General features: G+C 45.8%; 1 protein-coding gene across 5 annotated transcripts in view; it reads right to left on the bottom strand.

Annotated features, from left to right (window-relative positions):
* Positions 1 to 17,335, bottom strand: part of GMPR (guanosine monophosphate reductase) — a 59,006-nt gene extending 41,671 nt beyond the window's left edge. Inside the window, exons 1-5 of one of the 5 annotated variants that reach the window (XM_043506991.1) lie at positions 16,663 to 17,063; positions 11,495 to 12,410; positions 9,695 to 9,814; positions 8,800 to 8,883; positions 7,724 to 7,897 (exon numbers count right to left, since the gene is read on the bottom strand). In XM_043506991.1, coding sequence (XP_043362926.1) covers positions 7,724 to 7,897; positions 8,800 to 8,883; positions 9,695 to 9,751 — 315 coding nt within the window. In that variant the 5' untranslated portion in view covers positions 9,752 to 9,814; positions 11,495 to 12,410; positions 16,663 to 17,063. Of the gene's footprint in view, positions 1 to 7,723; positions 7,898 to 8,799; positions 8,884 to 9,694; positions 9,815 to 11,494; positions 12,411 to 16,662 lie in introns of all 5 variants that reach the window. The other 4 variants (XM_043506992.1, XM_043506994.1, XM_043506993.1 and 1 more) reach the window with 4 other exon arrangements.
* Between the last annotated feature and the right edge of the window lie 9,733 nt (positions 17,336 to 27,068).

The raw sequence follows: 27,068 nt of genomic DNA, 5'->3' as shown, positions 1-27,068 counted from the left end.
TCCCTCTGTAAGGAAAGGATCTTCCACCATTTAAGCCAACAGGAGTTTTGACATTGACTTCCATGAGAGTAGGATCAGGCCCTAACTTCCTGAGTCTATGCTGCTGATAAACAAAACACTGTAATAATACCCTGACACTGGGAGGCCATGAGATCTACTGGACAGGGTGCTAGGTTGCAACTCAGGAGGCTTGGGGTCTATTCCCAGGTCTGTTTCTGTCCTGCTGGATAACCTGAGGCACATCACTTTGCCTCTCTGTGCCTTTGTTTCCCTACCTGTCATGTGAATAATGAGATTGAACTGCTTTCTGAAGTGCTCTGAGACATATAGATGAAGAGGGCTATGTCAGAGCTAGGTATTCAAAAGGAGAAGACAGCACGCCAAATTAATTATAAAAACATATCCCACTCTCCTAAATCCTATTATGCAACAGACATCCTTCCATCGGCACAAAGGCCAATGAGGAGCTCCAGGATATATAGGTAGGAGCTGTCGCAGCCTTGCAGAGTTCATTACAGACCCACAGCTGAACCTGTTACATGACCCCTGGGAACAAACATTCCCTCCTGAGACCCTGGTTCGTATTACAGTTTTGTACTGCACTCCTAGTGTGAGCCAACTGTGGGGGTCATTCTGAGGAGAGTGAACAGGGCAGCCTGCAAGGTCCTGAGGATCACTTTCAGCTATTAAAACACAGTTATTTTTAGACCTAGTAGTTAAGGGCTGGAGCTTTCACTTTGAGCCCATAAGAACACAGAGAACACTGCAGGGGTAAAACAGAAGCATAAATTCGTTTCTTCAAACTGCTTTTGAGGATGGGGTAGAGCTGACTCACAGACTTTGCAGGCTGTCGGGGCATTTGAAGGGTTAGGAACGTATGGAGGCTTTCAAAAGGGAGGAATCCCCCTGAATTTGTTCATAGATTTTTAGGAGTAGAAAGGTATCTCTACAGGTGATCAGAAAAGCAGCCACCCTCATGTAGGCTAGTGTCATTCAGATATAGTGAGTCAGGACAATAGATGTGGTGTTACTAAAACATGACCTAATTATCATAAATAATAATTTTAATGACAACAGTAGAGAAACTGCAGAGAGCAAGAAGGTAGCTGAGAAAGGATATGATTAAGGCATTTGGACTCAACTCTTGGGTCTGCCACTGATTTCCTGCTTTACCCAGGGCAAGTCACTTAATTTCTCAGTTTCCATCTATAAAATGGAAACAGTAATGTTTTCTCTGTGTATTTAAATTGTAAGCTATTCCAAGCAGGTACTGTCTCTTATGTGTTTGGACAATGGGGCCCTGATCTCAGCTGGGGTTGCTCCATACTACTGGAATATAAATAATAATATTGTGAGCTACTTCTTTGCTGTTCATCAGAAATAAAAAGACATTCATTCAAAAACTGAAGTCAGTCCCTCCAGGGCCCAATCCTGCCTTCTTTGCACACCCACAAACTCCTATCAAAGTCACTGAGCGTTGTGCATGTGCAAAGAAGGCAGAATTGGGACATACATGTGCATCTTATCTAGTCACTATGGCAGTGGGCCTGTTTGTGAGGTGATGGTTACCCAGGTACCCATGGGCGCTCCAGCACAATCTTCCCATTTACATCTAGCCAGATCTCAGCAGGCAAGAATGCTGAGTCCCTTTTTCTTTCATGTTCTTTCCCCTCCTCCCTGTCCCATTTTCCAATGAGGCTTCATCCCCTGTGGGCCGGAAGAACATGGGCTCGCCTGAGTTGCATGAACATGAAGCTCCATTCTCTGCTTCAAGCAGGATGAGCTAGTTATGACCTGTTTTTTTTTCCAGTTATTTTAAGGGTGTGGTGGAGGAGCTTTGTGCCTGGCGTGAAAGAATGGCAAGGTCTTGCCCCTGCAAATGATTTCTTTTGTGTTGGTTTGAAGAAAGGCCAAAAGCTTTAAGAGACAGCTAATCTTTCTAATACCAGAGCCTTTGCTGCTCTCTAAGGAACAAATTCAGCCCCCTGTCCCTTGGCCAATGAGGACCACTGGCAGCAGAATAGGTGTGGTTCTGCTGCAGGCATGATGCTATCAAGAGTCTACATACGCTCTCCGCATGGTGCCCTGTTCTGCACAATCTCCTTACTCATTAGCACTTATGGGACAGAAGGGATACAGCATAGGTGGACTGAAAAGGAGTAGGCATGCCTTGGTGAAGTCCCCTCAATGGCAACTCCAGTCACTGGACTGACACCTCCCCTTCCCATTCATGAGTGCCTAAGCCCTGGTCTATACTAGGAGTTGAAGTCGAATTTAGCAGCGTTAAATCGATTTAACCCTGCACCCGTCCACATGACGAAGCCCTTTTTTTCGACTTAAAGGGCTCTTAAAATTGATTTCCTTACTCCACCCCTGACAAGGGGATTAGCGCTGAAATTGGCCTTGCTGGGTCGAATTTGGGGTACTGTGGACACAATTAGACGGTATTGGCCTCCATGAGCTATCGCAGAGTGCTCCATTGTGACCGCTCTGGACAGCACTCTCATCTCAGATGCACTGACCAGGTACACACGTAAAGGCCTGCGAACTTTTGAATTTCAATTTCCTGTTTGGCCAGCATGGCAAGCTGCAGGTGACCATGCAGAGCTCATCAGCAGAGGTGACCATGATGGAGGCGCAGAATCGCAAAAGAGCTCCAGCATGGACCGAAAGGGAAGTACGGGATCTGATCGCTGTATGGGGAGAGGAATCCGTGCTATCAGAACTACGTTCCAGTTTTCGAAATGCCAAAACATTTGTCAAAATCTCCCAGAGCATGAAGGACAGAGGCTATAACAGGGACCCGAAACAGTGCCACATGAAACTTAAGGAGCTGAGGCAAGCCTATCAGAAAAACAGAGAAGCGAACGGCCGCTCCAGGTCAGAGCCCCAAACATGCTGCTTCTATGATGAGCTGCATGCCATTTTAGAGGTTCAGCCACCACTACCGCAGCCGTGTTGTTTAACTCCTTCAATGGAGATGGATGCAACACGGAAGCAGGGTTTGGGGACGAGGAAGACGATGAGGAGGAGGTTGTAGATAGCTCACAGCAAACAAGTGGAGAAGCTGGTTTTACCAACAGCCAGGAACCGTTTCTCACCCTGGACCTGGAGCCAGTACCCCCCGAACCTACCTAAGGCTGCCTCCTGGACCTGCCAGGCGGAGAAGGGACCTCTGGTGAGTGTACCTTTTAAAATACTATACATACTAAAAGCAAGCTAATACTAAAAGCAAGCATGTTTAATGATTAATTTGCCCTGGCATGCGTGGCTCTCCTGGATGTACTCCCAAAGCCTTTGAAAAAGGTTTCTGGGGAGGGCAGCCTTATTCCATCCACCATGGTAGAACACTTTACCACTCCAGGCCAGTAGCACATACTAGGGAATCATTATAGAACAAAGCATTGCAGTGTATGTTTGCTGGTGTTCAAACAACATCCTTTCTTTATCTCTCTGTGTTATCCTCAGGAGAGTGATAACATTCATGGTTACCTGGTTGAAATAGGGTGCTTTTCTTAAGAGGACATTCAGAGGTGCCCCTTCCTGCTGGGCTGTTTGCCTGTGGCTGAAGAGAAATGTTCCCTGCTGTTAGCCACGGGGAGGAGGGAGGGTGGAGGTCCTAGCCACGCGCTGGGGGAGGCAAAATGCGACTTTGGAACGAAAGCACACGTGCTATGTATGTAATGTTAACAGCAAGGTTTACCGTGAAAGAGTGTACCCATTGTTCTATAAAGTGTGTCTTTTTAAATACCACTGTCCCTTTTTTCCCCCCCCCCACCAGCTGCATGTGTTTCAAGGATCACAGGATCTTCTCCTTCCCAGAGGCTAGCGAAGATCAGAAGGTGAAAAAAAAACGCACTTGCAATGAAATGTTCTCGGAGCTTATGTGCTCTGTCAGTGTGGGAGGACAGCAGACGAATGTGTGGAGGCAGACAACGTCAAAGTAAAGGAAAGCACAAAATGACTGGGAGGAGAGGTGGCAGGCTGAAGAGAGGGCTGAAGCTGAAAGGTGGCAGCAGCGTGATGAGAGGAGGCAGGACTCAATGTTGAGGCTGCTGGAGGATCAAACTAATATGCTCCAGCGTATGGTTGAGCTGCAGGAAAGGCAGCAGGAGCACAGACCACCGCTACAGCCCCTGCGTAACCAATCGCCCTTCTCCCCAAGTTCCATAGCTGCCTCACCCAGACGCCCAAGAACGCGGTGGGGGGGGGCCTCTGGCCACCCAGCCACTCCACCCCAGAGGATTGCCCAAGTAACAGAAGGCTGGCATTCAATAAGTTTTAAAATTTTAAACTTTTAAAGTGCTAGGTGGCCTTGTCCTTCCTCCACCACCCCTCCTGGGCTACGTTGGTAGTTATCCCCCTATTTGTGTGATGAATTAATAAAGAATTCATGAATGTGAAGAACAATGACTATATTGCCTGTGCAAGCAGTGATCGAAGGAAGGAGGGGAGAGTGGTTAGCTTACAGGGAAGTAGAGTGAACCAAGGGGCGGGGGATTTCATCAAGGACAAAAACAGAACTTTCACACCGTAGCCTGGCCAGTCATGAAACTGGTTTTCAAAGCTTCTCTGATGCACACCGCACTCTCCTGTGCTCTTCTAACCATCCTGGTGTCTGGCTGTGCGTAACCAGCAGCCAGGCGACTTGCCTCCACCTCCCACCCCGCCATAAACGTCTCCCCCTTACTCTCACAGATATTGTGGCGCGTACAGCAAGCAGTAATAACAGTGGGAATATTGGTTTCACTGAGGTCTAACCAAGCCAGTAAACTGCACCAGCGTGCTTTTAAATGTCCAAATGCACATTCTACCACCATTCTGCACTTGCTCAGCCTGTAGTTGAACAGCTCCTGACTACTGACAAGGCTGCCTGTGTATGGCTTCATGAGCCATGGCATTAAGGGGTAAGCTGGGTCCCCAAGGATAACTATAAGCATTTCACATCCCCAATGGTTATTTTCTGGTCTGGGAAGAAAGTCCCTTCCAGCAGCTTTTGAAACAGATCAGAGTTCCTGAAGATGAGCGCATCATGTACCTTTCCCGGCCATCCCACGTTGATGTTGATGAAACGTCCCTTGTGATCCACCAGTGCTTGCAGCACTATTGAAAAGTACCCCTGGCGGTTTATGCAGTCGCCAGCTTGGTGCTCCCGTGCCAAGATAGGGATATGGGTTCCGTCTATGGCCCCACCACAGTTAGGGAATCCCATTGCAGCAAAGCCATCCACTTTGACCTGCATCTTTCCCAGGGTCACTACCCTTGATATCAGCACATCTTTGATTGCGTTGGCTACTTGTATCACAGCAGCCCCACAGTAGATTTGCCCACTCCAAATTGATTCCTGACTGACCGGTAGCTGTCTGACGTTGCAAGCTTCCACAGGGCTATTGCCACTCGCTTCTCAACTGTGAGGGCTGCTCTCATCTTGGTATTCTTGCGCCACAGGGCAGGGGAAAGCAAGTCACAAAGTTCCATGAAAGTGCCCTTACACATGCGAAAGTTTCGCAGCCACTGGGAATCGTCTCAGACTTGCAACACTATGCGGTCCCACCAGTCTGTGCTTGTTTCCCGAGACCAGAATCGGCGTTCCACCGCATGAACCTGCCCCATTACCACCATGATGCCCACATTGCCAGAGCCCGTGGTTTGAGAGAAGTCTGTGTCCATGTCCTCATCACTCTCGTCACCATGCTGACGTCACCTACTTGCCCAGTTTCGCTTTGCCAGGTTCTGGTGCTGCATATACTGCTGGATAATGCATGTGGTGTTTAATGTGCTCCTAATTGCCAAAGTGATCTGAGCGGGCTCCATGCTTGCCGGGGTATGGCGCCTGCACAGAAAAGGCACGGAACGATTGTCTGCCGTTGCCCTGACGGAGGGAGGGGTGACTGACGACATGGCTTACAAGGTTGGCTTACAGGGAATTAAAATCAACAAAGGAGGTGGCTTTGCGAAAAACTGAATGGCCCCCTCAAGGATAGAACTCAAAACTGGGTTTAGCAGGCCGTTGATTTCACGGAGGGAGGGAGGGAGGAGAAAATGAATACAAAACAAATCTGGTCTATTTCTTGTTTTGAGCCACTTCATCTATCTTTATACATCTTGCTGGAAGCAGACTGTGCAGTACGACCGCTAGCCATCGTCATCTCCTGGGTGCTTTGCAGAAGACGGCGCAGTATGACTACTAGCCATCGTCTTCTGCTGGCTGCTGATTAAAAGACAGTGCACTGCCAGTAGGACTCAATTGCCATGAGACAAAACTTAAAAGGGAAATGACCTGGCTGAGTCACTCCCATGTTTGCCCAGGTGCCCCTGACCTCATCGAGGTCGGTTAAAAGAGTACCTAGGACTACATCGACGACGGCTACCAGTTATACTGCACTGTCTGCTGCCAAAAGGCAATAAACTGCTGCTGTGTAGCAACGCAGTACTGCGTCTGCCAACACCCAAGCGACATACGGTGACAGTTAGCTGAGCAGGCTCCATACTTGCCATGGTATGGCGTCTGCACAGGTAACTCAAGAAAAAAGGCGCAAACGATCGTCTGCCCTTGCTTTCACGGAAGGAGGGAGGGAAGGAGGGCCTGACGATATGTACCCAGAACCACCTGCGACAATGTTTTAGCCCTATCAGGCACTGGGATTTCTACCCAGAATTCAAATGCGCGACGGAGACTGCGGGAACTGTGGGATAGCTACCCACAGTGCAACGCTCTGGAAGTCGACGGCTGCCTCGTTACTTTGGACACACTCTGCCGACTACATGCACTTAGAGCATTTGTGTGGGGAAACACAATCGACTGTATAAAAACGCTTTCTACAAAACCGACTTCTATAAATTTGACCTAGTTTCTTAGTGTAGACATACCCTAACATTCCTCTGGCAACTACAGCAACTGCTGACCCAGTACAGCAATATTAGGAAAGTATTTAATCTATGTTTAGATGTCTTTGATGTAATTTATTCGCTGGAAACGAGGAGGAGCCACCACCATGTGACCAGCCAGCTCGGCGCACACTACCAGCAAGAAGTGCTCTGTGGAACTCTGCTTGGAACCACTGACATGGAAGGCAAAACTACAAAATTTATGAGTAAACATCGGAGTCGGTGTGGGAGAAGGCCGGAGAAAAACTTAATCCAAACTCTGCCCACAATCCCAAATTCTAATACAATCTCAGAGTAAACAAGGAACATTTCTACTAACCTGATTAGTAGTGAAATGCATCCGATAAAGTGAGCTGTAGCTCACGAAAGCTTATGCTCAAATAAATTTGTTAGTCTCTAAAGTGCCACAAGTACTCCTTTCCTTTTTGTGGATACAGACTAACATGGCTGCTACTCTGAAAAGTGAAAACACGGACATTTTATTAAAGTGCCATCATTTGGCTTCCCGGTCAACATCCTTCTGAGATGAATGGGGGCAGATCAAACCGTCACAGAGCTACTTCCTGTGTCCTCGGGCTCAGGAAGACAGCACTGTATTTGTTCATGTGGGGAAGATTATCTTTGCAACCACAAAGACAGGAATTTAGGGTGAGACTTTCAGCGGAGGTAAATCAGCAGAACTTCAGGCCCCTCTATTTTGTTAATGAGGACTTAGATCCTGCAGAAATAGATGAGGCTGCACCAGAAGTGCTAGTCTGGCATAACTACCCAGTATCAGGAAAAATTGAGCCCTGTTTAGGACGATAACCCCAATACCCCTCTTCTACCCACCTACCATGATGGTGTGATTTGGAAACTTGGCATGGACAGTTTTCACACATTCCACAAAGTGCTCTGAATATCCATTGGCCACATCCAGGCAGATGTACTTGATAAGAGGAATGGCCTCCAGAATACTTGTAAGCCTGTCCAAGTCGTCCTTCCCACTGCCTGAACTCACTGCTACATGCTGGAGAGAGAGAGAAAAATGATCAGCAGCTCTTAGAGATCAGACAAGTGCACAGTTCTTGCATCGGTTTCCACCCACCCTGGGAAAGCTTCCATAGAAACCCATGCTGGAAACTATCAAGTGCTCTGTTATGTAAAACCATAAAGAAATAAATACCATAGCTGGGACAAATCAACCAGTTACCTACACTTTGTTTTGAGGCTCTTCTTCAATTCAGCAGTAGTGGCACATTTTCAACCCTATTTACATTTAAACTGTCTATAAACTAATGTGAAATGTTTAAGTGGACTCTTTCATGGGCAACCATCATCATCTGAGTTGCCCAGATCAACAAAAACACAGGAACCCTCACCAGTTTGTATAATTCCAAGAAGGCAGAGTTGCAAACTTTGGGGATCCCTTAGAGAATAGGGCATGGACCGGTCAATTCACTCAATCCTCCCTTAATCTACATCCTCACTATGTCCTCATACAAAAAAATAGCTTCCACAGCTGCTGGCTCACAGAACCTCAGCAGAGATCCAAGGCTACAGAGCAAGTCTGATGCTTAAATGCTGACAACACTACTGCAATCACTGTGCAACACAAAATGTGCTTTCAATCGATCTCTAAGATATGTAACTTAAGTGCCAAAGTGTTCAGACAGAGCATATTCCTTGGGGTCTACCCCTACTCTTGTACTATATATGAAAAAAGCTATTGAGTCTAAGTGATAGGTTGGCCTTTCAACAAGCCCCTCATAATTAAAATATCATTTAAAAGTGAGCCACAGGTAATGTAACACGTCGAGCAATGTCAACAGAACAATGCCATGGGCATTATTTTCCATAAAGGAATGACTTTCATAAGCCTGCATAGGCTGCTCTAAGGCAGGGCAGAATGAGTATATAATATGGGAATACCTCAAGGCATTCTGGGTGATTGACTGCAAACAGTTTCCATTCTTCCAGAGAATAATGCTTCTGAATAGCAGTGAACATTGCATGCTAGAAAAAGAAAAGAAACAAGCAAACTGATATTAACATCCAAGTTAGTCATCTCTTCTTCTCCCATTCTGCAGTGGCAAACTTAGCACTATGACATGTCACTGTGTCTTACTTTTATATTCATCTTGCTTGAAATAATAATGAATTAGGGCTTGATCCTGATTTCTCTTCAGTGAGAGTTCAGAGTGCTTAGCACTATGCAGGATCAGTGACTAAATAGGCAATAATCTACCATTAAGCATGTAGTTGTACAGTGTATTCTCAATTTCTTGCTCACTATGGATGTGTTGAGTCATGAGGTTAGAGGCCAATTAACTAATGAGTTCTGATTGCAGTAGCTGTACTACTAGATAACCTGCATGATCAAAATCTTTGCAGCTAAATCAGATTTCTCTTACATAATGCACAATTTATAAATAGAAACAATAGAGAAGCAATTACTCTGTCATACAAGGTTGTAATGTCACTAAAGGGTTCTGATAACATCAATTCTATCCCCACCCCCACTGGGTGACCTCAATTAGCTACATCAAGGTAAAAAATTACCTGTGCCTTGTGCCCAACTAGGATTTTACATGCAGAGCACTATCTTGGGTTATGTATCTTGATGTGAAAACACACCTCTTTTTGCAGTGAAGACATTGTCTTAAGATTTTACCATCCTGTCCTTGATTTTATGATAGCAGTTCTCTTTGCATCCCAACTCCCAAGGCACGTATCTAAACTATGTAATTGCCTTCTTACACGACATTCTGTCATCAAACAAATGGTCTCCTAGCTTTTGCAGAAAAAGAGAAAAGTCAGCACTTACTTTAGTCATCACCTTTGCCATTTCAAATGTGCCCACGGTGTCCATATTTGCCACCATAATGGGGATCCCTGTGTACGTTTGTTTGGAGTTACGGAATATGAAGGTGCGCCTGAGATCTACCTGTGAGTAATGAATGCAAATTCTGATAAGTACTTTTAGACCAACAGAGATTACGCCCAAGCTGTCACAATTATATACAGCATAGAGACAACAGGAGTTTTGCCACTGATTTCAGTGGGAGCAGAATTCAGCCCAGCCTCTCACTCATCCCCACAGTACTCTCACATGTGCCATTGTTTGCTTCCATTGGAAGCATTCCTACTTCTGCCTACCAGCTGAGAATGAAAATGTCATAAAACAAATTATTGTGGCTATGATAAGGAGAAGAGTCTTGTTGACATGTAGGGAAGGAAACTGGAAGGGGGAAAGGAGGTAGGAAGAAATTAAAATGAGAAGTGATAGGAGCTGATAGGAATACGGAAGGGTCAAGATGATTTTGAATTATTTTATAAATAGGGCCTTACCAAATTCATAGCCATGAAAGACGTGTCACGGACTATGAAATCTGGTCTTGTGTGCTTTTACCCTATACTATACAGATTTCACCGGGGGGGGGGGGGAGGGGAGGGACGACCAGCTTTTCTCAAATTGCAGGTCCTGACCCAAAAGGGAGTTGCAGGGGGGTCACAAAGTTATTTTAGGAGGGTTGTGGTATTGCCACCCTTATTTCAGCACTGACTTCAGAGCTGGACTGCCAGAGAGCGGCGGCTGTTGTCAGGCACCCAGCTCTGAAGGCAGTGCCCCGCCACCAGCAGAAGTAAGGGTGGCAATATCATACCAGGCCACCCTTACTTCTGCACTGCTGCCTTCAGAGCTGGACAGTCAGATAGTTGTGGCTGCTGATTGAGGGCTCAGCTCTGCAGGCAACAGTGCAGAAGTCAGGGTGGCAATACCATACCAGGTCATCCTTACTTCTGTGCTGCTGGTGATGGTGGCTCTGCCTGCAGAGCTCGGCTCCTGGCCTGCAACCATTGCTCTCTATCTGCCCAGCTCTGAAGGCAGCGCTCCCACCAGCAGCAGCACAGAAGTAATGGTAGTAGTACTGCAAAGCCCCCTAAAATAAATAACCTTGCGATCCCCCCACAACTCCTTTTTGAGTCAGAACTCCTACAAATTACAAACACAGTGACATTTCAGATTTAAATAGCTGAAATCATGACATTTACAATTTTTAAAATCCTATGACTGTGAAATTGACCAAAATGGACCATGAATTTGGTAGGGCCCCTATTTATAAATGATTAACCTCTCAGCAGTTTGTCAACCTATACTGATATTTTTTCTATTCTTTCATTTAAAAATGGGGTGAAATCCTGGCTTCATTGGCAAAACTCCCACTGGCTTCCATGGAGCTAGGATTTCACTCCTGACCTTTAGTGAAAAGTAGCAGCATGATAACAACTTGAAGTTGTTTCCCATGAACTCAGGGACTTTCTGTTCAGTATCTACAGTGTATGTTCATTGTGCCGCACAATAGGGTCCTGGTAGTAACTACTGCAATTCTAGTAATATATAAACAACCACCACCATATCCTGGGCAAATAAACTGAGGACTTTGGCCATTTATTTTTTTATAAATATGTTAGCCTCAGAGTTTATTCAGCCCAGGAAACTGTATTACTTCCTAAATAGAAAACAAGAGCTCATGATAACAATATACTTGATCTAAACAATTCTTAAATATAAAGAGCATCTCTCTCATTTAGTACTCCCCAATAGAAAATGTTAACATAAACGCACAATATTAAGACATTGGGTTAATCTGTGAACGATCTCCCCACATACTGCTGAGACTCCTTCATTGGTCTCTACATTTTCCACTCTTCAGCCTTCACCTGAGAGATGCTTCAAAGAGCTGAAATGAGGTAAAATGCCCACCACCACAGATACCATAAGAATACCTGATTGTGACAGTTTGCTTACAGGCTCTTTGGAGCTCTAAGTCAGGAGTTATCAGACTTTTTCCTCAATGCGAACCACTGTATTTATTATTTCAGTAGCAGGTTGGGGCCTCAGTCACTGCTGAGTACCTTATTGTGTTAGGCTCTACAAACACATAACGAGGAAAAGAAAGGTCTTTCCCCTAAGAGCTTACAATCCAAACAGGAGTTTACATCTTAAAAGAGAGACTGCCTTGAGGATCAACTCCCATTCCATTTACAATCATGTAGACCCACCCAGCCTCCCATTTGCAATCACATAATATTCATATGGCAATTTCTGCCACATCCCACATGGGAAAGCTAATATTAGCAAAGCATTTAATGTATTTGTACTATTTTTAATGCAATTTAGAAGCTGGGAACAGGAAGAGATAACAAAGCACAGTCTGAAAACCACTGCTCTAAACTAATATACAAGCCAAACGCCCATTCAAATGGGCATGAAAAGAGGAGGAAAGGAAATGCTCATCTGAAAAGCACCAAGCCACAGGGCAAGCTGTAAATCTGTGCCTGAACCACAAGACCTTTCTTCTTCCAGGGAGCCTCACTTCCACTGATTATTCCATCTCTGAAATGGCCCAGATAGGGGCTGTGTGTCTTTCTCACATTACTCTAGGTGTACAATGACATTTCCAGGGATAATGCTGTATTGACAGGGGTGTTGTGGAGGAAGCTTGCAATCCCTCCACCAATAAGGCTCTTTTTCTGTGTATCTAGAGAGAAAAGACTTCAGTCTCCAGGGCTGTTAATCCAGCAACTTTTCACCAATGGGAAAGTACACTTAGAAAAAAAATGTAAAACCAACCAACCAAAAAAAAAAAAAAAAAAAAACACTACTGTGAACAGCCTGCCCCATTTTTCCAGGAATGAGGGCCACACTGCAATGTGCAGATTACCCTACTTTACAGGAAATGAGTTTTGACATTAAGGTAAGTGGAGGAACAGCTCTCTCAGTTTCATGCAGCTCTCCAGCCTTCTTTCAGTTTACAATTTTAAACCAATGGCTAATCTTCCTGAAAGATACTGGACTGGCAACCCTCAAAATGGAAAGGCCTCAGAATAAAATCCAGCACAGGCAGCAGCAGTGTAAGCTTCCCAAGCATTGTCCGATAAGCGTATCTCAGCCTGAAATTGGAGTGACCCGTAAGAATGAGAGAGTGGTGCAGCCTCCATACTATACTGGCCCTGGCCTTTCTCCTAAGAGGGCCAACAAGGAGCTTAGTGCCAACTGTGGTGAAGGTGTTTTTGTCATGTGCCACCTGCCCAGCAGAGATGAGAGCTGAAATTAATATTGGTCATATCTGGAATATTAGTGATATTTGAGTTTGGACAAATATCCACCATTCCCTGCATTACTGATGCTCAAGGTACTCAGAAAACGTAGTCGTATGGCACACAGATCAATGCTCTATTAGCTCTGCCTGATCCTAAATTGTACTGCAGGCACAACGGAGTACTGATCAATGTGTACCTTTGTCATAAATATAAAGGGAAGGGTAAACACCTTTAAAATCCCTCCTGGCCAGAGGAAAAACCCTTTCACCTGAAAGGGTTAAGAAGCTAGGATAACCTCGCTGGCACCTGACCAAAATAACCAATGAGGAGACAAGATACTTTCAAAAGCTGGAGGGGGGGGAGAAACAAAGGCTCTCTCTGTCTGATGCTTTTGCCAGGGACAGACAGGAATGGAATCTTAGAACTTAGTAAGTAATCTAGCTAGATATGCATTAGATACTGTTTTCTTTAAATGGCTGAGAAAATAAGTTGTGCTGAATGGAATGAAGATTCCTGGTTTTGTGTCTTTTTGTAACTTAAGGTTTTGCCTAGAGGGATTCTCTATGTTTTGAATCTAATTACCCTATAAGGTATTTACCATCCTGATTTTACAGAGGTGATTCTTTTACTTCTTCTATTAAAATTCTTCTTTTAAGAACCTGATTGCTTTTTCATTGTTCTTAAGATCCAAGGGTTTGGGTCTGTGTTCACCTATGCAAATTGGTGAGGATTTTTATCAAGCCTTCCCCAGGAAAGGGGGTGTAGGGTTTGGGGAGGATTTTGGGGGGGAAAGACATTTCCAAGCAGGCTCTTTCCCGGTTATGTATCTGTTAGATGCTTGGTGGTGGCAGCAATAAAGTCTGAGGGAAAAAGGAACATAGTTTGTACCTTGGGGAAGTTTTAACCTAAGCTGGTAAAAATGAGCTTAGGAGGTTTTTGTGCAGGTCTCCACATCTGTACGCTAGAGCTCAGAGTGGGGAAGGAACCTTGACAACCTTGCTCTTAAAGACCCAGCAGATATTGGGCTCTCTCCCGCCTCCTGATCAGACAGTATGGGGTGGAAGGAGGAAAGGGGAGAAAATGCATTATCCTGTGCACTGTCTCCTCCCTGGGGAAGGCTAAGAAGAATGCACCATTGGCTCAGCCCCCACACACCCCCACTCTAGTGGTCAAGGTGAAAGAAGGACCCATTTCCCTCAATTACGTTGTCTGTGCAGGGAGGGGAGAGAAGAGGAGAAATCAGACAGTGGCCAAGTCCAACAGCACAGTTGGGCCTGCTGACTGCCAAACCTGAATACCTCCCAGTTGTGCCCAAATGCAAATGTTGGGACCCATGCACATCTCTGCTTCCCCCAAATAACTGAGGTGAGACCATGGATTCACTTCAGCGAGGACACCCACTACCATCCGATGCTAACAACTTCCAGTTACTCCCAACCCAAGTTTGATTTCAAATCCATGCCCTATGGGTGAATGATTCTGTACCCTAGCAAGCCCCTGGCTCATGCAACTCTCCTTCCCTACTCACACCTTTTTTCCCAAAATCTGAATTTGAGCTTCTGAATTTTGGTTCCTCCTCTCTAAAAGGGAGGGAGTAACTCCAGGAAGCAAAGACAAGGAAAAGTAACAAGAATCAAAGATGACACTGCAAATGAGCCAGGGAAAGGAATGTACACCGCCCACTTTGCCATGCTGTGCTGCACTACACGGTCCATCTGTGAAGGTGACTTACTCCCAGCTATTAGGTAAAGTGTTGTCTGTGTAGAATAAGACATTCAAACAGCTTAGCCAGGCACTGTTAATTTAAACATCAAAGCAGCAACTTGCTGGGTATCAGGCACTGTAGTAAGCAGCTTCTGGTCCCTTGCCTGCGCTATTTATTTATACAGTACTCTTGTTTTGAAGCAGGACAGGGACTGTTTCAGATTTGGCTCTCTCAGGCACTGTCAGTAGCTGTTGCTACAGCCTCAGTGATGGTGTCCAATTTCTTAACCTTCATCAGCTTTCACTGAGCCCTCATGACATGAAATGCTTTTTGCTGTTCATCATGCTCCCCTCAGGTAACCCTCCCTTACCGGCCCTGGTTCTTCTAGCTTTTCCCATTCCCATCAACTCCTCCTTCCCCCATGCATGCACAGCTAATATACAAAACCCTGCATTTAAATACATAAATAAATTAATTAAATAAAGGAGCCCCACAGCCTCAGCTCCACCCGTTTGCCAGGCCACTGCATTTAATTTTGAAGAGGAATCTTCACGCTGCTTAAGTGAACTACTGAAAATGGTCAAAGGTGCTCCTTCCATATGAGGGTAGAAGTAAAAAAGGGCAATGAGTAAATTAGCCCAGGATACCACTATTACTGAATTGAAAGGGAGCACTGCTCAAGTTATCATCATACCGAGATGGACTCTTTAGCCTTATTCCTGCATTCTTGGTGAAAGGCTTCTGCTTGGATTAGCTCTCAGAGTTCCTAGCTATAACAAATCCAGCCACCTCTCCTTTGGACTCCTTTCCCTCCTGATCCCATTCTTCTCACTATCTCCTTTGCCCCTTGTTGAAGGCGGAATCCTCCCACCCTTCCCCAACCCAGTGCAATGCCTGTATTAATCACATGGTGTTTAACATCTGGGGTGAGTGGTGTCACAAGATGAGGCGGCCATGTTTGCTGGGAGTTCACAGCGATGCAGAGTTTTGTGGAGTTTCCCCTAATCAGGGCTAAGGTGACTCAGCAAGACCCACGCAGCATCATGGAAATGCTTTGACTGGCTAATAATGACCCGCCGTCCGCTGACTGAGAGCTGCGTTATGCTGCAGTTACGGAGACCCAGCTCAGCGGCGGCGGCGCCGTGACACACCCACAAGAGGTCAGACTGCAGGGGAGGTTTTGCAGAGCGGAGAAAGAAGCGGCCCCTTTCCGGGCGGCCCGCTGAACGGGATGCCAGCGCTTTGACAGGCGGCGCCAATTCAATGGCCCCGCGGCATTCCAAATCTCCCCTCCTGCTTTGTTCGTAACCGGGGCTCTCCAGCGGCTCGTTTTGTACTGATTGGCACGCGCGCCTTGCACCCTCCTCTGCCTGCTGGTATTTTCCGGCCGGCCCCGGGACGCCTGGTTTGTAGCCGGAGCCCCGGGGAGGGGAAGTGTCCCGCCGCTGGCGTAGCGCCGCAGATGCTCCCTGCGCGCTGCAGGGGAATTACCCTCCGGGTCGCCGTCTCTCGCCCCTCCCGGGGCCCTGCCCAAACCCGGAGAAAGCGGCGCCGGGCGCGGGTCCCAGCGCTCCTCAGTTTGCGAGTCAGCGCTGGCGTCGGCGGCCCTCCGCGAGCAGCGGACGCTTTCCAGCCCCTGCCGCCCAAGGGCCGCGTCTGTTAAAACGAGGGGCGGGGGCGGGTTCCCCGCGTAGCCCCGGGGAATGAAAACCACCGCGAGACAGCGCCTGCGAAGTTAACGCTAATCATAGAATAGAATATCAGGGTTGGAAGGGACCTCAGGAGATCATCTAGTCCAACCCCCTGCTCAAAGCAGGACCAATCCCCAATTTTTGCCCCAAATGGCCCTCTCAAGGATCGAACTCACAACCCTGGGTTTAGCGAGCCAATGCTCAAACCACTGAGCTATCCCTCCCCCAAAGGGAGGGATACAGTAGTCAGCTACAGAATGACCCCCCCAGCATGCTCGCTTTGAACGCCCCCACCTCGGCTCTGCTTTTGAGGCTGCTTCTCTTAGGTCTGAGCAGGACGTCGTGAAAGTCCAGTTTGAGATCCGCTTCTACGTGGGGCATCTCGCCGGGACTGTAGGGTGGTGATGGGGGGGGGGTCCCCCCCCCAGCTGCGCGGAGGCGCTTTCTTGCGGCCGCCGCTCCGCGTCTGGGGCCGGGCTGAGCCCGCTCCCTCTGTAGGGAGGGTTTTTATAGGGCGCGAAGAGCCCGGAGCTGCTGCTCAAGCGCCCGAGCTTTATTAGGACCGTCGCGGGGGGGGGGGGCTGTTTTTAGCCCGCGCCGCTGCACGGCACAATGGCAGCTGCTGCTGCTTCTCCTCCTCCTCCTCCTCCCGTGTGCGTGGGGCTGGCTCCGCGGGCTGGGGCCGGCGTGTTGCCGCAGGGCGCCCCGCAGTCAGCCGAGTGGGGGCGTGGGCAGGAGCGAGGCGCCCGGCAAGCGGGAGCCGCGGCGTGTTGAGGGGGAGGGACGCTCCCCGCCCGTGTGTCCGCGCTCTAGGCAGGGTCTCCGGGGGGAGGGGGGGTGTTGCTCGAGCGGTGCTGGGGGCGCCGCGGTCCCGTTAGGAAACGGCTCTTGGCTCCGCCGAGGGCTCAGACTTTTTTTCTCTGAGGCTGCATCCCCCGGCGGAGGAAGAGCGGGCGGCTGCGGTGCCCCTGCCTGGGGACCCTCCCCCTCCCCCTCCCCCCCCCCCCACCAGTGCTGCTGGTTTTAAATGGAGACGCTCATCCTGCAGGCCTTGTTCGGTGTGTCTTTAACAACTGTGCAGCTCCTTTGTTTAAGATTTCGGGGAAGCTGCGTCCCTCGATCCTCCAGCACGGGGCACTAGGGCCTGACCTCACTTCCTCTGTCCTCAGGCAGTCATTCACGTTTTGGCTTCAGTGGCTGGCTAGTCTCTTGCCCTTCCCTTCTGACTGCTGGTTTTCCCCTCTTATCTTCCATGCTGTGCTCTCTGCTGCAGCCCGCACACGGGAGAGCCGCTCTGAGAGAATAGGGTATTGGCACTTAAGAGAAGTGAGGGTGTGAAATTTCTCCTCCCCTGCCAGCTATGCTTACCGAAGCCAATCCTCTGTGCATCCAAGGGAGGGGAATGACCTTCCCGCCTGTGGGGCGCAGGCCTAATGAAGCTCTCTGCCAAGTAATGGCGTAGGCCTGGAGGCAAGCCGTCCTCCTGAACCTGGAACCCTGCAAGACGCTGGGAAGCTCAGATCCGGATCTAAGCTTTGCAGTTAATCCCTATCTCTTTATAAAGGGCTGACCAAAACCCTAGAGCTGACTGTCCCTGAGCTGTGGTGAAATTCAGAGACCACCCAAGCTTTGCAGCTCAGGCCCGTGTCTATTTACTAGGCTGAGTTGTGTAATTCCTACCTGACAGGAAAACTGATGGTGAGTGAAGTGTAGGAACTGTTACACAAACTGATGTGTGTTTGTTCTGTTACAGCCTTGCAGTCACAGAGTAGAAATGTAGATGAAACCTGCAGCTGGTTGATTACCACATCTTAGCAGCACCATCAGTCGTTTGGAGTTTCCTTTGTACATACACCCCAATTTTGGTGGGTATGGGGAAACAAGGGAGGGTACTTTTGGCCCTCTGAAATATCAGTTATGCTGAAACTGGCTTATTTATTATCTATTTTTTTAAATATTAGGAGCTGTTAGACAAGTTTAAATGAAAAAAGCGCCATAGCAAAGAAATTATATTTTGGGCCCATTCTGCTTCCATTAAGTTAGGCTGAGCACAGGATTAACTGACTGAAATTCTATGGCATGTAATACAGGAGGTTAGACTAGTTCATCAAAGCAATCCCTTCTGGTCTTAAAGAGCTATTAAATTGGAGTCAATGGCATTTTTGCCACTGACTTTGGTGGGAGCAATATAAGGCTTATGTTGCCCATAGCTGGAGAGTGGAACATGACATTCACCATGGGCTTCTTTTTCCAAGCAAAAAGCAAATGTGTTGCAGAGCCACATGACACTGCCTTCTTTATCTCCAAGTTGCACACAGCCCAGCAGATCGTCTGCCCTCAGCATGGCTCTTATGCCAGTGGTTGCTGATGTCTCCCAGATAAAGCAATATTGCTCAGCACTGTAGACCAGATTTTCAAAAGTAGCCACTAATTTTGGGTGTCTCCATTTTTGGGGTGTCCAACGTGAGAGAGGGAAATACAGGTGCAGCTACACTGAAACTGTTGGCTTGTCTACACTGCCCCGTAATTCAGACTAAGGGGTGTGAATAGCAGTGTACACCAAAGTGCTGTGCTGTAACTCCTCCATGTGGACACTGCAGGCCATAAGTGCTGGAACGAGGGGTGCTGCTGCACCCATTAGCTTGAAGTAGTAATAACAACCTAAATACATGGTTTCTGCGTACGTCAACGTCCCCACTATACAAATTATTCCAGCACCACTGCTCCAGCGCATACTTAAAGGTTCCTAGTTCATGTTAGTGTAATCCTCTTCAAACATCCTGCAGCATCCACACAGAGACATTTCAGCTCAGGACTTTGGTGCACACTGCTATTCATACCCCCCGTAGTCTGAACTGTGGGGCAGTGTAGGCATAGCCTGTGACACATATCTTTTAGAGAGGCATCTAATCTGGATTTAAAGACTTCACGTGGTGGAGAATTTATCACATATCCCTTTGTTTGCTGTTCCAATGGTTAATTACCACTCTTAAAAAATTGTCCTTTATTTCTGATTTGAATGTCTTTTTCTTTAGATTACAGAACCCTTTAATATTACATATTTTCACCCCGCATAAGTACTAATAGACTGTGAAGGCTCATCTCTTCAATAAACTAAATAGATTGAGCTCCTTTAGTTTCTCACTTTAAGACATGATTACCAAAACTCTAATTATTTTGTAGCTCTTTTGTGAACTCTCTCCAATTTTAAAGTGTGGACACCAGCTAGGTGTTCAATTAGTAGTGGTCATCACTGCTGTCGACAAAAATAATATCACCACCCTACTCCTACTTGATATTCCCCTGTTTATACATCCAAGGATCAAGTTAGCCCTTTGTCCTGGGAGTGGCATGATGGAGGAAAACTTCTGAACTGCTTTATCAGAAAAGATCAGTGGTCAATCTCATCTAGTATGCTGCCTTCTGACATTTCTCTATGCCTCATGCTTCAGAGAAAGGTGAAAAAATTCATCATAATAATGTGCAACACTAAGGGTATGTCTTCACTACCCGCCAGATTGGAGGGCAGCGATTGATCCAGCGGGGATCAATTTATCGCGTCTAGTCTAAATGTGATAAATCGACCCCCGAGTGCTCTCCCATCGACTCCTGTACTCCAGCGCCACGAGAGGCACAGGCAGAGTCGACGGGGGAGCGGCAGCAGTCGACTCACCGCAGTGAAGACACCACGGTAAGTCGATCTAAGTACGTCGACTTCAGCTACGTTATTCAATTAGCTGAAGTTGCATAACTTAGATCGATCCCGCCCCCAGAGTAGACCAGGGCTGTGTCTCAGAGAGAAACATCTTCCTGACTCCAGCTGGTGATTAACTGAAGCTGGAGGAGTACTGCCCTTGTGATTTTTAGCCTTGTTGGTGTAATTACACGTGCTTATTTATTTCATAGTAAAGATGAGCCTAAACCACAAATTTCAGATCCCGATCTGAAGTCCTCCCAGAATTCAGGGTGTTGCAGGCCTGGGGTTTTGATCTGGCCCATTTTATAACATTCTGACCTGAACTACCCTAAAACTGTGTGTGTGTAAGTCTAGGAGGTTGGTCCAGGTGCCACTTTCATTAATATCTGTTTATTTTTTAATCTTACTATGCTGTTTTCATCAGTTATATCTGTTGACAAGTATTTTCACAAGTTAATTATATTCTGCTGTCAAGGTTCCTTCTGCACTCTGAACTCTAGGGTACAGATGTGGGGACCTGCATGCAAGACCCCCTAAGCTTATTCTTACCAGCTTAGGTTAAAACTTTCCCAACGTACAAACTTTACCTTGTCCTTGAACCGTATGCTGCCACCACCAAGCGTTTTAAACAAAGAACAGGGAAAGAGCCCACTTGGAGATGTCTTCCCCCAAAATATCCCCCCTAACCCTTCACCCCCTTTCCTGGGGAAGGCTTGATAAGAATCCTCACCAATTTGTACAGGTGAACACAGACCAAACCCTTGGATCTTAAGAACAACGAAAAATCAATCAGGTTCTTAAAAGAAGAATTTTAATTAAAGAAAAGTTACAAGAATCACCTCTGTAAAATCAGGATGGTAAATTCCTTACAGGGTAATCAGATTCAAAACATAGAGAATCCCTCTAGGCAAAATCTTAAGTTACCAAAAGACACAAAATAGGAATCTACATTCCATCCAGCACAGCTTATTTTAACAGCCATTAAACAAAAGGAAATCTAACGCATTTCTAGCTAGATTACTTACTAACTTAACAGAAGTTCTGAGGTTGCCCCTTCCTGATCTGTTCCTGACAAAAGCATCGCAAAGACAGAAAAACCCTTTGTCCCCCCCCCCCGTCCAGATTTGAAAGTATCTTGTCCTCTCATTGGTCATTTGGGTCAGGTGCCAGCTAGGTTACCTTAGCTTCTTAACCCTTTACAAGTGAAAGGGTTTTACCTCTGGCCAGGAGGGATTTTATAGCACTGTATACAGAAAGGTGGTTACTCTTCCCTTTATATTTATGACAACTGCATAAAAAGTACTCCTTTGTATCCAGTTTCAGTTTGCTTTTAAATGAGAAAATTAACCTCTTCGCCAGACAGTTGCAATTCCAAATATTGAAAAATGCATGGGATGACAATCCTAGCAAAGTCTGAGTGCTTCAGCGCTTTGGAGACTCCTGAGACTGAATGACTAATGAGAATGTCAACAGAAAACCAGGTATCTCAATGCTTCACAAAAGATGCATTGAGATTCTTCTCTTAATTTATTTGTAAAATTGTGGACTTGGTCCTCACGTCAGGACCACAGTTGCCAACTTTCACACGGTAAATAAACACCCCGACTTTCACAATAAGCCAAAAATCAAGCTAATCCCATTTCAAACCAAGCCAATCCCTAAGAACTCCAACACTCTATGTGACTAGATTCCCCCCGGCATGCAGTCTGGGACTGTGGTGGGTCTGCTGTGCACCCCTGACTCTCTCCCCACTCACCCCAGCTTGCCCCTTTCCCCTGCTTCCACTGCTTGCCGGGAGCTGATCAAAAAAGAGAAGCAACAAGCTACAAGCCAAAAACTAGCCAACAAGCAACTCTCAAGCCAATTAAGCCAAAAAACAAGCCCAATTTCTGCGTTTTTTTTTTCTCAGGGTTGACATGTCTGGTCACGACCTGTGCTCAGCACAGGTCATGATTGGCTTTAGACTACCATTGTGCATACCCAATCTTGGAGCTAGCCAAAGCCAAGTCTTTACCAAGGGGCATTACTGGAGCACAGAAATGCTCTGGCCAATCCCTTCCCTGGCCATCTTCCTGCTATGGAGATTGCAAAGGTTGCACCTGGGGATTCCCCCATCCTCAGACGGCTGGGTAAGCCAGCTTTACAACCCTTTTGCGCTGGTGAAGTTGTCCGAAGGGGTCATGGAGCGCGGACCTGGACCTACAAGTTTACAAGACAACATGATGAGGAGTAAGTCCTTTTGTTTATTATACTAATTATATTATATTTATATTATTTTTATTTGTTAATTTTGTAATTACTACACATTGCTTCTTCCATCTGAGGATATCAAAGGGCCTGACAAACATTTTTAATTAATTAAGCTACACAGCACTCCAGTGAAGTTATACCCATTTTACAGATGAGAAAGGTACAGAGGGCCAAATGCAAGGATAAAGTAAATCATTGTCTATGCTACACATTGGTATCCTGATTATGATCTCATACTGGTTTTACACCAGTTGAACTTTAATGACTTCAGGTGGTTATGCCTGATTTACACCAGTTGATGGAGAAGCAACCCCAACATGTAAATTCATCAGATGCAAGTGGCAAAGCAGTGTAATTTGCAGTGATTTGGCATTCAGTAGGTATGCAAAATGAGTGTTATTTACACCAAGTTGGCATGCTGTGGACAACAAATACAACAGGCACAGATTCCTATTTACATCAATAGAAATTGTAATCATGAAACCAGAGTGGAATTTGGCCTAGAGAAATTAAGTGTGACATGGCCATGGTCACACAGCAAGTCAGTGGAAGAGCTGGGACTAGCAGCCAAGAGTCCTGGCTCCTAGTACTCTTTCAGGGGATGAGCATGCAGTAATTAATTTTCATGAGATGCAGCATAATCTATGTAACAAATCTTTCTCACCAAGTAATAATTTGGATTCTCAAATAAATAAGAATAAAATAAAAGATTGGTTGTTGGAATAATGTTCAGTCCCAGAGATAAACCAGTGGTGATCTTAAATACAGAGGGACTTGAACTGAGGTTCTGAACATGGAGCTCCGCAAACCTGAACGCCTCCTGCCACCTGCTCTCCGGGTGCATGACTTTGTGTCAACACATCCCAATGTGGTAATTCTGCATCGTAACTTTACAAGATGAAACATCTGCCAAATCAAACACAGAAACTTTTGAGTTCAATGCAGCAGATTTGAATATATATTTGCATCTAAACCCATTCCTAGAAAGCCCCTAGGAACTTATATCAGTGGGATATGCATGTTGGGACAGGATAATATTGGAGTCAATGTACACTATCAGGCTGGAGGGAATTTTGCATCTGTGGGAGATTTTACAGTACATCAGTGGTCCCCAAACTGTGGGATGCACTCCTAGGGGGGAATGGAGAAATGTTCAGGGGGGCATGGTGGGGCACGGGCCAGACTCCACAGGGGGCAGGGAGGGAGCTCTGCCCCCAACTCCACTCTGGCCCTGTCCCAAGCCCTGGCCACAGCTCCTGGTGATGGCTCCTGGCTCCCAGCCATGACTGTGGCCCCGACCGCAGCCCCTGCTCCCAGCTGAGGCCCAGCTGCAGTGCTGGCCCCACTCCCGACTGTGGTCCCTGGGCCTGGATCCAGACTGTGGCTTCCAGATGGGGCGCGGACTAGGTAAGGGGGGGGGGGCCATGGACAAAAAAGTTTGGAGACCACTGCAGAACATACTATAATATGAAATTAATTAATGATACTATAAAGTCTGAATTTCTTTTTCTGCTATATTGCTGTCTGCCTTTTAATATTGTTTTAATTTTTTATAATTTATAACAACATGCTGTCTGCTTTTATACTATATATTATTTATACAAGATTGTTGTCTACTTTTATATTAATTCATTTGCTGTTGAATTCTTTTTCTTTCATGTCTTTTATTGAGTTGTAAATTCAGCCTCCATTTGTTTCCGCAGGGAAAACAAGCATCTTTGTTTTCCCTGCGCAAGGCAGTTACAAGATTTCATGGTGCATTGAGAAAAAGATCTGCTTTCCTGTATTGCCATGATGGTCAATCCGCTGAGGGGAAAAGAGATTAAAATACTGAAAGCTTGTTTCCATCCAATCCAAAATCCCTGTTTGGTTTGGTTGTTTATGAATAAGGCTCAGGACACAGACTCTTTTAACTTGGATTGTTTTTTCTATGGGTTCGTGCCCAGTCTCTGTGAAAATGAGCATGCTACTCTATCAGTGCAAAACAAAATAAATTAATGGTAATTCATTAATAATAAAGAATGCTGGAACTAAGTGGCATATTTTCTGGATCTTGTGTCTTTTCCTTTATATTTTTGCTTTGTGTGAAAATCTTAATACAAGTTTAAAACTAAAAAGAAGATCTTATCAGAGAAGTCTGTGCAATAATCTCTATTAATGTTTTTCATCAACGCTTTACCCTGCATTATAAAAAGAGGTTAATTTGGATGCCCAATAGCCCCACCTACTGACAACAGATATCACATTCTTAAAATATATTATTATTACTACAAACTGTTAAATGTGTACCAAATGTTTGTTTATAAATATTACAGTTAAGAAACAAAACCACCACCACAATTAATTGATAGGTAAGTATGAGATTTCACGCCCACAAAAGCCAAAACAATTTATAATTAAATTTCTCACAGAAACTTTTAACCTCCGCCCTCTTTTGCACATGTGTTAGGATGTCTAGCGGTGGACCAAGCAGGCTTGGTTTTGCTTTTACAGAACCTAGGTTGCATTTTGTCTTGAGAAAATCAAAAACAAGGCTGGCTTGTATCCTTGTTCCATTTTAAAATTCCAGGGAGTGTAAATAAATACTATGGCATTTTATAATCGCATACCACAACAACACCACATGCTATCTTGTTACCAGGTCTACACGCAGACTGTGGGCTTGTCTACATTACCCGCTGCATTGATGGGCATCCATCCAGCGGGGGTCAATTTATTACATCAGGTCTAGACGCGATAAATCGACCGCCGAGCGCGCTCCCGTCGACTCCAGTACGCCACTGGAGTGAGAGGCACAGGTGGAGTCAACGGGGGAGCGTCAGCCATCGACTTATCACAGTGAAGACACTGCGGTAAGTAGATCTAAGTACGTCGACTTCAGCTACGTTATTTACGTAGCTGAAGTTGCGTAACTTAGATCCCCCCTCCTTCCCCCCCCCCCCCCAGTGTAGATCAGGCATCAGATTAACACTAAGTTAGTTCTCATTACTATTCTCTAGTTCCTTACCCATAATTCCCTAACAGCAAAGGTAAAGCTATTCTTAAAACAACCTACCAAAAGGCTACCCATCTCGACCCAGAGTGGGTAAAAATCTCATTAGTTATTTTCATTTTCCTCACTCATCCTGATAAAATGGAAAGAATAGATTTTCTGCCTGGATTTGTAAATGTTCACAAGAGTTTTGGCAATGTTGCTTAACACTGCAACTTATTAGCACATAAGCCTTTTACAAGTACACAGCTATAGATACTAGCCCACACCTAACACCCTAGTCAGGCCATTTAAATATTCCTGTCATCAAACAGTTACAGATCATCATGTGATACTTAGAAGGTCAAGTGCATTTCTGGTGGCTCGGACCCATGGTGTTGCTCTCCACCTTTTCCCAGTGAAAGAAATCCTCTTTAGCTGTGCTCTCCCTCAACTTCACACTTACGAAAATGTCATAATTGGATAATATTAAACAAAATAAAATACGTGTAAATAGTAGATGGATAAATGCATCTCAATAAAAATAAGTTAAATGAATTGAAATAGCTGGGTGGAAACACTGGGCTGTATGTTGTTAATGATTTGCTTCCTCAAATCTTATCAGTAGGGTGGTAATGGACGATAGAAAATACAGCTTATTGTAGTGCTCTTTTTCCTCTGTTTCTAGGCAAGGAGTCTGTTATTTTATGTATTGATTGCTTCTCATCGATATCTCTCCTGGCCTCAGTTGCTACATAATAGTGTTGCTCTGTGATGTTAAACAGTTCCCACATTTCACCCTACAGCCAGCTGTTTTTCAGAGAAGGCTCAAGTAATTTCTGTGTATGGTTTGTGAAGTGCACTGGGGTCTTTTGGGATGAAAGGCATGATACAAATGTAAGATATTGTTCATTTGCTTTTTCCAGTACACACAGCGCTAATATCCTTTGCTTTCTTCTCGCGTTCCCCAGATTAAATTGTCAAGAGTCTCAGTAATAGTCTGAACTTTTGCTCCAGGCAGACTAATAATCACAGTTCTGTTAGCTCAATCCTTATAAAGAAATGGCTATTCTCAAGGCGCACAATTGTTTCGCCTACTGGCTTTCTCTTCCACATCCTTTGTATTTCCTGTGTGCAGCCTTAGCCCTTGGATGTTGCTCAGCTTCCATTTCACCCATGCCATGTTGGCTGTCCTTCAGCTCAACGTAAAGCCTGAGTTGGTCCTGAAATAACAAGGACCAGAGTGAGGATGCTTCATCAGGCTTCTGAGTTCTTTTCTTCTGTCTGCTGAATTAGAAAAGGAAAGGCTTGTCCTGTGTAGGCAAAGCACTGTGGGAAACCAAATAATCAGCTCCTTCTGGCTACCCAAGAAGCAATTGGTTTTCTTCACAAACAGAAAGGGGTCACATAAAATCATTTCCCTGAGCTGTTCTGCACAGCCCTATGGGAAACAGAATAATTAGCTTCAGTTAGCTGCCAAGCCAACACCTCCTTTTCTTCCCTCCAAGTCCCCTCCTTTGACCCCACTTTATTATAGCTGCAGCCACTACTGTAGTAAACACAACTGAAAAGGGGATCTGTTCCAAACCGCACCCCAAGAGCTGCCTCTTGCTCTTTTACAAGGGAATGTCGAGTGCCACTGCTGGCATCAATCCAGTCCAAAAGACACTTCATCCTAAGAAGCCTGGGATGTGCTAGTCACTCAGAGGGCTTAAACGATGAACACTGGATAAGAGTAGCATCTCTCCTCTGCCACACACGGTCTTTATTCCTTCTGTTCTA

Source organism: Dermochelys coriacea, chromosome 2 (genome assembly GCF_009764565.3).
Source record: "Dermochelys coriacea isolate rDerCor1 chromosome 2, rDerCor1.pri.v4, whole genome shotgun sequence".
NCBI classification, from domain to species: domain Eukaryota; kingdom Metazoa; phylum Chordata; order Testudines; family Dermochelyidae; genus Dermochelys; species Dermochelys coriacea.
Note: the sequence above shows the minus strand (reverse complement) of the source record. Positions and strands in the feature narration are given on the sequence as shown.